The 13,099-nt window shown below is 43.4% G+C and overlaps 1 protein-coding gene across 2 annotated transcripts in view; it reads right to left on the bottom strand.

Moving 5' to 3' along the window:
• rbpjb (recombination signal binding protein for immunoglobulin kappa J region b) overlaps positions 1–13,099 on the bottom strand; it is a 46,760-nt gene that overhangs the window by 16,033 nt on the left and 17,628 nt on the right. For both annotated transcript variants that reach the window (XM_028998859.1, XM_028998865.1), the window contains exon 2: positions 2,390–2,428. In XM_028998859.1, the coding sequence (XP_028854692.1) occupies positions 2,390–2,428 (39 nt within the window). The remainder of the gene's footprint in view (positions 1–2,389; positions 2,429–13,099) is intronic.

The following is a 13,099-nucleotide window of genomic DNA, read 5'->3' as shown; positions in this document are numbered from 1 at the left end:
AACATCAGTACACACCTGCCGGTCAATCGGGGGGGGGGGGGGGGGGGGGGGGGGGGGGGGGGGGGGGGGGGCTACGGAAGCATGTTGGGGTAGCGTGAGGTCCATGTGCCTCCTAAATAACTTCCAGAGACAGAAAGAGGGTGGGACCTTTGGGCAAATAGAAGCTGTGAGTCAGGTGGCACCTGTCCGAAGCATCTGTCACAGCACTACACTCACATCACACGTCACCCCCCCCCCACACAGCCTAACAAAGTTCTACAAAGTTCTAGTACAAAGTACAATTTCAGTGCTCTGTATTTGGCATTTAGTTGTACCGCCTTTAGCTTTGATTACAGCGAAAATTGGCTGTGGCGTTGTGTTGAAAAAAAATTCATGCAATGCTTTTTTTCAGGTTTCTAGGACTCGGTGGAGCCCAATCAGTGTATAAAGATGATGTGTGGTTATGTAATGAACCAAAAAAAAAAAAAGGTTTCTCTCCACCAATTTAGATAACGGGGTCCTGAAAATAGTCCTGAAGCTTTACACTGAACACTTTCTTATAATTTACTCGTGTTAATGAGCATCTCACGAAGCGGCTTTTGGTGACAATAGTGAACAAAGAAGCCATGAAGGTAAAACGAGGCGACTCTGGGGCAAAAAAATTGATTCAAACATACTTCACTTTATCCTGTTAGAAAAAATACTAAATGTGTTTCATGCATTGGAGTCTTAAAAATGGCTCCGTCTTAGTCTCCATAACAGCTATAGGTCTTTAGGTAGGTCTGATACTGTATGTGTGTGTGTCTATATATCAAATGATGCAAAATTGATTCCTTTTGAAGCCACGTACTGTTGCCCAAACCAGACCAACTGAGAGAACCCCAGGCTTGTACAGCCGGGACTACACATGATGAGTGCATCTATTCATCAGAGCTGTCGAAATGAATCTTATAATCGATGCATCGCGATGCAGACGTGGACTGAAGCGCATTCGAAGCTCACCTGGTGCCACAGTCGACCGAACCAGACGGCATCAGGTGAGCGCGGACTGAACGTCGACGGTGTTTCGGCTCTTTGCAGCAAATCATAGCGTCCACACGAGTCAACGACACCTTAACTGTCGGGACGCACCGCGATTCATCGATAATCGGGGCGATGATGATCATAATTGTAAGCGAACGGAGACACCAGTCAAGGTTCACATCTCTACTATTCACATGCTTCTCTTCATGACCCTGACGCACCCACATCATTCTAGAACAGGATCAATCTGGAATCGGACCACATGACCCTTTTCCAATCTTTGTGCTTCCAAGCAAACTGAAGCATTTTACAATCAGCCCAACAAACAGTAGTCTTTCTTATGGCCACGCAGATATTAAGTCCCAATCCTCAGAGTTGCGGCTTTGTGGTATGTGTGGAAATGTGACACCTTTTCCACGGCCATGGGATGTGTCATAATCATGTGGTTGAAACGCCGCTGAAGTGATAAACCAATCAAACTCGCTTACTTGTCTACTTGCTTGTTTGAATCCAATTAAATTTTTTCGGCAGGGCAGTCTATAAATAAAACTATTTGTAGCAAAGCATATAAAACCATGAATTTGCTTTAAATTATAAACACAATTTAATCCCCATCCAAGTCCCCTCTCAGAATACTTTGCCCGACGTGGTCTGATCAAGGCTTGGGCTCGTCGCGCGCCACATTCGGAGATCCAGCATAAACAGTGGTCCCTCTGATCCGTGATTTAGTGGAGGGGAACACAAACTGGGCTGAGTGCTCCAGCAGATGCTGGGCAAGGCTGGAGAGCGACCAGCACAAAGGTCCAGAGCAGACAGAGCGTCCATGGCCTCACCGACCGCCGCAAAGCAGGAGAGAGGACAGAAAATAACCAAATACGTGAGACGACTGGCGCAAAGCGCAGAGCACGTCTCTCTAGCGTAAGGTCAAGACTTCCTCAGGATTTACATAAATAGTGAGAGAAACGAAACAAACTTTAATGACGTGACGCATTGACGGGCATGAATTAAAATCCTTAGGCTAGCACCACATCAAAAATAGAGCCCGACGGGAATTTTCACCCCCCCAGTGGAAGGACCAGTGGCTAAAAAGAAGTAAAAAAAAAAAAAATACAGCAACCCTGACCATGTGCCCTCCGTTACCACAAGACATGCATGACACGCACACATCTTTCTGAAGAGCACGTTGATTTATACGGCATCTGCATTTTAAATGTTTTTAAGCCTTAGACCTCAGTATCCAAAGACCAAAATATCGCAATTCATTCCTTCCTCCTGACTGTTTTTCATGCTGCTGAATCGAAATGGGTGCATAGCAAGGCGCTGCAATCAATAACAAGGGTCACATGGTCCGTGCGAGACAAGTGACAGACATCGATAAGCATCTTACCTAGTCAGGCGCAGCGGCTGCGGGTGCTCCCCAAACTTCCTGTGAACAGAAACAGAGGGGGATGGGTTACAGAAACATAAATATATTATTAACTTCGCGCTGTTACTGAACAACCACACACACACACACGACACACCTGCGCCGCACGTGCCCCCCACCCACGCCCCAAGTAACTCTTTGATGTGCAGGACCGCTCCCGCTGCTGCCATGAAGACCTTCGGGCCAGGCCGAGTCGGGTCATGTGACTGTGTGTACAGAAGGAAGGCAGGCGGCGGAGCGAGGTTTATCTTCCTGTTTTGATTCGGGCTAGGTTGTCTAGCAGGAGGTGGCGACAAGCTCACCTTGAACTCCGTGCGACCCCACTGCAGAGCAGTGGGACTGATGCAACACGGAGACATGAGTAACGGCAGCAGTGAGACCACTGCTCAAAAAAAAAATATCCAAAATATTAACAATAACAAATGTAATGTGGCAACTTCTGCATGAAAAAAAATATGCAACAAAAAAAAAAAAATCAAATTAAGGTCCAAACATGACGTTCTAATGAGATTACCTTTGCCCAAGTCTGTAGTTACCTACATATTTAATGAAATTATTTCTTAAAGGATGCAGAAAAAGCACTAATATAACATTTATAAAATACACACACAAACCTCCATACAACCTCTTCATGGAATAATGTGTATGTGTGTGTGTGTGTGTGTGTTGCTTTGTTTATGTCATTATATCATTTTAATTACTACTACTATAATAATGCCACATTATCATTTATATCACTCCTGTCACCCAATGTACATTTAATTATATACAAATATAAGCACGTTGGTTGCTGCATATTTTGTACTGTACTCTATTGTATTTTATATTGTAGAAAACATCTGTACAGATAAATAAATACATTTTTGGTCCTTAAAAACATTTTGGAGGGGGTCTAGTTGTTCATTTCTGATGCTGGATGTAGAGAGCATGTTCAGACCGGTATGGCTTGGCAGATCTTGAATTTTGAATACAATAATTAAAATTGCGATTTTAGTAGAGTACTGTATGCAGACAACTACTGACAAGTGTATGCAGACGTCTTCTCGTTAAAATGCACTGCCATTCGGTTGGGGGAAAGACTGAATAAATTCATTGCTAATGCTTGAGCACAATAAAAATTTTTGTGGAAATCATCAACACGGGAATTCAATAGCAGCCAGACGTGACTGAGTAAGGAAAATTCCCGCTAACAAGACAGAAAGAAGAAGGGGTGTTAGAAAACATCGATACAGCAATATATATACTGATTTTATTGTATCGTTACAGGAACATCAAATATCGATATTTACTTATTCAAATTTAGTCTACTGGGGGGTGCTGTCAAGCGACTTTTTAGTGAGGTCAGCAGAGATGAGAATCTGCGTGTGCCTACAGCCTCCTCTCCTGTAGATGGCGCTGTACAGTGGGGTACAGTACTTACTGATTGGCATTTCAGGCAGAGTGAAATCGCAAAACATGACAGAATGATCACAGCATCTTGCATTTCCTGACCCGTGTATCGTGATGTGTATCGTATCGTGAGCTTCTTGCCAGTACACCCATAAAAGTGCTGGGCAGCACAACCACATATGCTTCAAGCTTGTTAACATATTGTACAGTCACATCAATCTTTCACACACTTCTGATTTTGACTGAAATGGAAACTAAATAAATGATCCATTCATTCGCACCCTATTAGAAACTCAACACGTAGCACTCAAGGAAGTGGACTCATAACTGAAAGGTCAGTAAGGGTGGTGAGCTACATGCAGAGGACACATATGTTGTGTGTCACCGTGTGCTGTGCTGCGGAACTGGACTCCTACAGAGTACAAAGGAATGAATTCACTGTAGTGGTGGTGGTGGTAGTAGCCTAGTGGGTAAGACGCTCGTCTATGAACCAGAAGATCCAGGTTCAAACGGCACTTACTACCATTGTGTCTCTGTGCAAGACACTTGACCCTGAGTGTCTCCACGGGGACTGTCCCCCGTAAATACTCGTTGGATAAGGGTATCCGATGAATGCCGTGAACGTAAATGTAAAAGTATGAAAAGTGGCCTCTACTCTACTCTAATACCCACACTTGACATGCCGGCCTTTTGCTGTGGTTAGTTAGGGCGACATGTTTAAAGATTGTCCCCCACCTTGCACAACCTTCAGCACCCCTTCCCCCTGAACAGCATCTCCCAATAGTTCAAATAAGGCAGATTAGAGAGAGACGAGAGAAAAAAAAAATCAATGCCTCCTCCTCCTCCTCCTCCTCCAGAAACGCTCCCAGGCCACGAAAAGCTACGTGGCCTGAATGGCATGGAGAGCTTGTTTTAGGTCATCTTCTCTCCTCTTCCACCTCAACACAGCCTGGAGCTCTACATACTGACTGCACATCAAACGTCGGCGAAAACCCCCATCCTGGTGCAGTTCAGATCCAAATAAAAAGATTGTTTAAAGGAAAAGAAAGATTAACTGTACTTTTTTTTTGTGTGAGGGAGAGTGTGAAAATGACGTTGAGACAGGCAGAAAATAATATGACTGAGTGACTGAGGATGTGCATGAGAATTTATGTAACTTTTTTTTTTTTTTTTTCTAAATGAAGCACTGGGGAAAAAATAAAGGATGGGAAAAAGGAGAAAAGTGGATCACGTCAAAAGAATAATTACAGAGGAGTGGAGATCAATAGAGTTCCCACAGTGAGACACTGATCCTGGAGAGGATAATGGGCTCCAGGCACATGCAGCTCAGCTCAGCCCCACGTCTGAAGCCGGCTGGGGGTGAAGCCTTCAGCCGAGAAGCCCATACCCTGAATCTACAAGCAGACATAGAGCCCAAAAACAAAACAAAAAAACCAAAAAGATCAGGAACACAGTCTGAAATCATGGAAGAAGGATATTTTGGAATCACCTTTTCTTGAGCCAATAAATGAGGACTTCAGATGGAGGTGGACAGCCAATCAGCTGCCTGCACTGGTAATGGGGCAGCAGAATTAGATGTGTGGGCCTTAAACGTCAAGACTTACAGGTTTTATTTCCTGTATTAAATATATTTACTACCAAATATGTTAGTAGTATTCAGGTATTCAGCATGTTTATATTTAATATTTTATATATATATATTTTTTTTTTACAGTTACATTATAAATAAACAGTGTATTTTACACTCATTCCATCCAGGTCTGTTGATATAATTGTCTCAGATGATCCAGAATTATTAGCACAACAATTAGATTATAACAATCAGAAGAAAACCAAAAGCACGTGCCATCCATCACAGTTTTCAGCATTTGGATAATAGTCATGAATATGCGATACCACTTAAGCAAATTTCACCCACTCGTTTTTTTTAAGCCATTTAGTAAAAAATTCTTCCACATCAACTGAACAAAATTCAAAGTCGTACGTCCAGATTTTGGACAGAAGCAACAAACCAAGCAGTTACAGCGTGAGTGAAACGGTTGTTTTTGTCAGTGTGAAACGCACAACGAGGACTTGAGCCTGCAGCCCTTCAGTTACGAGACCACATCATTTCAAACTGCAACATGTATGTGTGTGTGTGTGTGTGTGTGTGTGTGTGTGTGTGTGTGTGTGTGTGTGAGATACAAAACCAGCCCAGTCTTTTAGTTAAATGGCCAATCACCTTTCTTTCCTCTAACAGCAAGCAAGACACAAAGAAAAAATCCCCGTGAAGAAAAAGCCACCATGAGTTCCTAGAAAACTGACCACATAGAGGAACGCAGAGACCTCACACCTCCACCAGACAACACTGTTTATTCTCGTCCTCAAACAAACTAAAAGAAAATAATAAAAAAAAGAAAAAAAGACAGCAGGGTTCTACAGCTAAGCAAGTCAACAAACAGATGCCACCATCACACAAAGCCACCAGAGGTCACAGTGATGGAAACCAGAACCTGTTACCGAGGCGTTCTCCAGCCTCTACTACCAGACTTAAAGACGTTCCCTCAATTGGTGTGACGATGGCTGAGCACAGGGGAGACGTTTACAGTCAGCGGGTGACGCCGTGCCACACTGGAGTGACAAACGCACGTGGATCACACACCGGTGAAAGGTCGAACCGGTTTTGTTCATTCGGATTTTCTACCTCCTACATAAAATGTGATTTAAAAAAGTTAAATGAAACATTGGGATAGCCACTCAATTTTAATTTATTTAAATTATTTAAAAAAAAAATTATACAACCAAATCAATTAAATTTCATGCACATGGCGCAATTCAAAAATGTCTTGATATTAAACATATCTTATGTAGATTTTTTTAAAGGCTTAGCTGATCGCTTACACAATTTTAATTAATAGAATGCAAAGATTTGCATGAATATGTGCGGCGGCTGCAAAGCATTACAAGCTATGGATCATTCGGCAAATATTAAAATCACAAAAAAAAAATATAACAAAAGAACACAACTGTGAGAGAGAGACAGAGAGAGAGAGAGAGAGAGAGGGAGGGAGTAGAACAAAGAGAGGGAAAACACTCAATCCGGAGTGAAGTGTCAGCAGCCGCCGCCGTTCCGTCTTTTGAACGCCGGCGAGGGGAACTCAATAAAGGAAAAGGAAGTCCTGTCGGAACTGTTTCTCAATCTGTTTTTCTCGGCCATTATCCCTTTTCTTCCTTCCTTCCTCCCTCCTCCACTCTGCCCTCTCGCTTGATCCCGTCTTCAGAGGAAAGTGGAACAAGTCCCGGGCCGAAGCGTGCAGACGGGCTCGAGGGTTGAGCAGAAGAGCGGAAGTCGTTCGCGTTGGAATTAACGCTGACTCCGCGTTACAGCCCTGTGACTGTGGCTGTATGTAAAGGACATGACCCAGGGGTTGACCCCAGAATCACCGGACACTGGTAAATCACATTTACTTTGCATTAATTTAACACACACCATTTACCAGTTTGTTTTATGATTGGATCAGTCAAATGTTAAAAATGGCAAAATATGCAAGGGACAATGCATTTCCCCTTATTGTGGGGACACATTTGAAAATGAATAATAATTCTATACAGAATTTGAGTTGTGTAACGTATGGCACATCAGCCTGAGCAATAACCTGCATGTGAATAGGATTTAAAGGTACCCTCGCATGAACATATATGTATATATTTTTTGGCTTTTATATATTGGTGTTAGTGTCTCCTTAGTGTCCCAGCCTTGGTGCAGAATTACAGCCACTGTTATCCAGTCACACAATGAGATTTCCCCGGGATACGCCGTTTTGGTGTCTGTAGCTTTAAATGCTAATGAGGAGGAGAAAGGCAGGACGAGGAGGAGAGCAGTCAATAGAAGTGAGGGGACATTCGCGGAAATGACATAGTCAACACCATTCACCAACCATAATGTTTGGCGCAGACAGGAAGTTGTGTAACCTGTCCCCTTATGAGGACATAAGGGGATAAATTCCAGATTCGACCGTATGAGCTGCGAAGCAGAATGGGCAAAGTGCTCTTTACACCTATCGCCATTTCTAGCCACTGCAGGACCACAGACTGGCTGGGGGAATTCGTATTAAATGTTAAATAATCCCACAAAGCGAAACTCTCATGTCAGGGGACCTTTAAATATGGCATTATTACTGTTATATAGACTAAATCTTGAAACATCTGAGGTTTCATTTCAATTTCAATAATTAAGAATGGTTACAGATTTAACTGCTAACATATTCAGTAAAACAGTGCAGGAAAAACATGCACTGTGTCATTTCAAGGGGAAGTGACAATGACAGTTTCACAATCCAAAAAGAGCCACGTCTGTACCAACACAAGTTTCAAGGACGAGTCCAGATTCAGATCTGTGTTTGGGGGGGGGGGGGGGGGGGGGGGGTGTCGGTGTGAATGAGAGACTGTTTCTATGGAAAAAAGAGAGAGAGAAGCAAATAGGCCTGACGTCGGTCACAAATACTACAGCTCTAGCGACGTGATTGTCCGAAGAATGGTGCTTTCCGGAACGTGTACAAGAGGTCATTTCCATTCGTTTGGAGCCAGGAACCAAGGTTCGGCGACTAAAGATCCTCAACCCTGATGGCCAGCTTTTTCTGTTGCCGTCTGGCCTCCTGACATCTACCAAAAGAATAGCAGGGTCTACGTCCTGACAAACAAAAACCTCAGCACACCAGCCAGCCGGAGATCTGTGACCTACATCTTTACCACACGACCTTCAAAATTAATCAGATGGTCTTGCAAATCATTGGGGTTTCTCAGGTACCTGACCGTTAAATGCGTTTTGTCGTACATGCACATGCAAGATATCTGATGGGCGGGAACTACGACATCAGATCAAACAGCAGGTATCAGTCTCCTATTTCAAATTAACAAAAAAAATATATTAAAATATCTGGTTGACAAATAATTACACGGCAACAAAAAGGCCAGTTAAGCTCTCTTTGTGAAGATACATAGAACTACCAAGCAGTTCTCAAAGTCCATAATAGCTGATACAATATAGGTCACCTTTAGATTCATTTAAGACCTTTGACAACGTTTGCCAAAAAAAGTGTCAACCTTCAACTAAATGAGTCATTTTGGCAAAACTGTACAAAAATCCCGGCACATCATGCTGATGAAACGCTTGCCAATCCAGTACAGTACAATACAGCCTATCTGCGGAGACTGAGAGTCACTTCATGCCACATGACACAACGAGTGACAGACAGAAAGCCACATGAGTGAGGCCATACAAGCCCAAAAAGGAGCGAGATGAGAGAGCCAGATATGCACGCGATTGCCATTTTCTGAGAAGCGTTTATAAAAAATTTTTTAAAAAAAAAGGGAAGGGAGAGAGTGACTGGAACAATGATGCAAACTCTTCCACCACCTCATCATTTCTCGCCTCAACTGTGTTCTGCTGAGATGGTTCTCTGGGAAGTCAGGCTAGATGGCTGGTGACCCTCAGCAGCTTCGGTTTCAGTTAGGGGTGCTTTTTTTTTTACCTCTGGACCTTGAATCCAAATCCAGGCCCTGTTTTCTGACTGGCCACTGATTCACATGTAGAGGGGAAAGAGCGAAACTGAGCAGTACCTGGACCTTGGGTCGGAGAACCCTGGTTAAGAGCGATTTCAAGTCCGGACATAACACACCATGAACTCACAAATGATTGGCTCGTTGCGAAAATTGAATTGCAGGGAGTTGCCGATAGTCACAGTAAAATACAGGTAAATATTTAGAGCACAATGGGAAAAAATATTGCAATACTGTGAAATAAACGTGAAGAAATAATCTATCACCAAAAACAAACAACCACAATATAGAGATTCAATGTCCAACCTTAGTTCTAAATTCAAATTGTAAAGCAGTCCAGCATAATTCCGTCCCACCACCACCTTTTAGCTGTAACTCTGGTGTCCCCTTTCATTCACAGATGGCAACAACAGGCCAAGGCTTCGTATGGCCACCCCAATTTTGATAGTGTCAAAGGTCACATGTTGTGTGCCCGGCTGCTGCCTTTCGACCTCCGATAGGAAAAAAAAAAAAAAAAAAAAAGTCCCCAGGATGCCTGGCAAACGCGAGCCGCCTCGGAAAAACCCCAAATTACTCAAAATGTCCTCAACTGTCCCGGGCTCCCTTATTTCACCTGACAGCGCTGTCTAGTTTATGGAAACTGCGGTCAGATTTTTGGGGTTGACGACGAGCAGCTTGAATGAATAAGGAAACCCCATATGGTGCGTCGCACAGGGTTATGGGTAAAAAAAAATCGTCTTTTTTTTTTTTTTTTTTGGGCTGTTGAAACAAGGCGACAAATAAACGAGACGTGCAGGACGATGGGCACTTTTGCACAAGGGACCCGGCCACCCCAGCAGGGACGGTGGGGGGGTTGGGTCCAGTGACAGCGACGAGATGGGGGATACCAACACCGGGGGTGAGAGTGTTGAGGCAGCAGGGTCTACCATTTCAGGAGCCCCAGGGGGTGGACACGGGATACGGACGCCGCTCCTGCAGAACTATAATTACCTGAGTGTTCGGGGGTGTTTGCATTGTTAACGTACACGGCAACGCTCGCATGCGAAATATTTCGCGCTGCAGTGAAGAGAGAGTGACAAGGTGACAAAGGACAAAAAAAAAAAATGGTAAAAGTCAGGAGCCGGACGCATACGTGTGTTTAGAAGAGCGTGGAGGGACAAGAGGGGAACGTTCGGTTTCCTTCTTTGATGTAGATGATGATGTCATTTGGAGTGTCGCCGCGGCCCTCGGTGGAAAAATCAGCGAATGCGTGCGTGCGGGGCTGACGGAAAGGTATGACTGTGCGCACACGCTGTGTTCTCGATCCGCGACCTCAGACATCTCTGCCGCGGCACAGCCAAATGAATGCGGCGGCACACCGAGAAATACCAGCCGGCTGATATCACTCACCCAACAGCATCGCGCCCCCACCAGACAAGCACTCACACCCACAGTTACACACCACCTGCGGCTACACTTGGCAAGCTGTGGTCTATGCTAAATTAGCCATACCACAAAGACAGAGCCACGCAAGCTTATCCTGTGAATAAATATGAAGAAAAAATAAATATATATGGTACAGGTCAAAAGGTCATAAGATGAGTCAATCACAGGGTGGTTATTAAAGCCCCGCTTTATAGGGTGCCGTTTCATTTAAGAAATAATAATTACACCTGGTACAATGCGTGGAGATTAAACTGATCTTGTATATGAACGCTAGCCGTGGTTACCAACCCATTCATGGCTAGTGGGTAACACACTCACCTGTGAACCAGAAGATCCAGGTTCAAACCCCACTGACTACCATTGTGTCCCTGAGCAAGACACTTAAACCTAAATTGCTCCGGGGGGGGGGACTGTCCCTGTAAATACTGATTGTAAGTAGCTCTGGATAAGGGCGTCTGATAAATGCTGTAAATGTAAATTTTAAAATTGTTCTGTACTCCACAATAACAAGCAGTGGAATAGTTACAAAAAGAAGTGAACTAACTTTTTATTTGGATCCAAAAAACGTGCTGCAGACATGTTTAAAGCAAACCAGTGCTGACACGTCAGTGCCGCAAGCAGTGTTAAAATACACCCTTTAAGACCTTGGCGCTGCCGAACCCACTGCCAGTTCCTCTGCCCCTGAAATCCTGAGGCGTTGAGCCACACAGGGAAAAAGAAAAGCCCAGTGCCAACGGGTGCCACCGCGCCTGCCAACCCTACATTACCCTACAGCACAGACTCAGTACAAACATTCCCACAACCCCTGAGTGGTCGCCAAGTCTGGATTAAAGGAAATGAGGATTAGGAACATGAGGAAAGGAGCAGACACTGGAAACACAGAGAGAAGTTGAGAAGGTGGAGAGCAAAAGAGCCAGAGCGGGTGTTTTACTCCGGAGACAGGCTGGGAAGAAAAATGACAACCTGGATAATGTCAGCAAAAACACACTCGGAGGAAACAAAGTAGGCGAGAAAATCTACGGCTCCAAGGGCCATATTTTCATGGTGCCATTTAAGATGGAGCGCACAGGGAGCGTTTGCTAAGATCCCACTCAAGATTCAGAATTGTTGAATTAAAAGCACTGCTAATGTATCTGAAAGTCTGAGGTCTACTGAGGCTCCCATCTATAAGAATGACAGGGGAAAAAAAGGGGGAAGGATGAGAAAGGAGGGGGGTGGCTCAAAAAAAAAAAAAAAAAAAAAAAAAAAAAACCTGACAACCACCAAGCAGTCCTGTTTTGTTGTTCATCGATACAAAAATCAATGGTCAATATTTAACACTAACATTAACACATTAACAATATTTATCACTTCCCTTGTTTACTTCCTGTGTGCTGTTCTAGGAACCTCTACATATACTATTAATCGTGATTATTAATTATTTTAGGTAAAACACATTTTTATGGCACTTTCTATTTTAAACAAAAAGTGAACAAGGCTTTCAGATTTTTGACGTCCAGCCTGTCAACGTTGTTTTATATTTAATATGAAAGATAAACATCCATTTACCTCCTTATTTGGTCCATAAAGAGAGGCATTTTGTATCGAGTTGAACTCTCTCTACAATATATACAGGTGTCAGTACAGAAGCTGTGTATTTCCTATGGGGTGGGAATGCTCTGGTCTGTAACATGAAGAATGTTATTTGTAAAACACATGATGATAAAATAAAATCTTACTTCTGAAATGTTATGCATTGATTCTTTGTTCGCTTTGATTATAGCGTACGTGTTGCAAAAGTCCAGCATTTTCTCTCGTACGGTCAGAGAAGCGTGATTGAATGATCTTGGAACCGGTTCCAAAAATGACGGCGGTATTGACTCATGCTGACAGGCTGAATGCGACATCTAGCGTATATATCTGCGTGTATATATCCAGTAGGGTTGCCAACTTTTTCAACCCCAAATGAGGGCCACTTTCTTGCAGGTCTGAAACACAGCCAAAATCGTGATTGAGATTAAAATTGATTAATTGTGCAGCTCTACTTCAAAATGAGCAAAATGTGTGATTAATTTGTTCTCCTTTATAGGCTGATCACATTCGTTTATGTCTGTATATCCAGGAGATGTACTCAAACACTCCCCATGCAATACGGCTTGTCAGAACTTGTAATTAGGAGAAGCGAATTTGTGCTACATTTTTAGGGATGTAAAATGCAATTTCAGTTTTCTTGGAAGTCAGATGCAATGCAATTCCAGTTTGTACTCGGCACAAATCTCTAGCCATACTTTACAATATGAAAAAAAATGTTTGTATTTGCATGTGTGTGTGTGTTGGGGG

This window comes from Denticeps clupeoides, chromosome 1, assembly GCF_900700375.1.
Source record: "Denticeps clupeoides chromosome 1, fDenClu1.1, whole genome shotgun sequence".
NCBI lineage: Eukaryota > Metazoa > Chordata > Actinopteri > Clupeiformes > Denticipitidae > Denticeps > Denticeps clupeoides.
The sequence above is the reverse complement of the archived record's forward strand: the minus strand, read 5'-3'. Positions and strand labels throughout refer to the sequence as shown.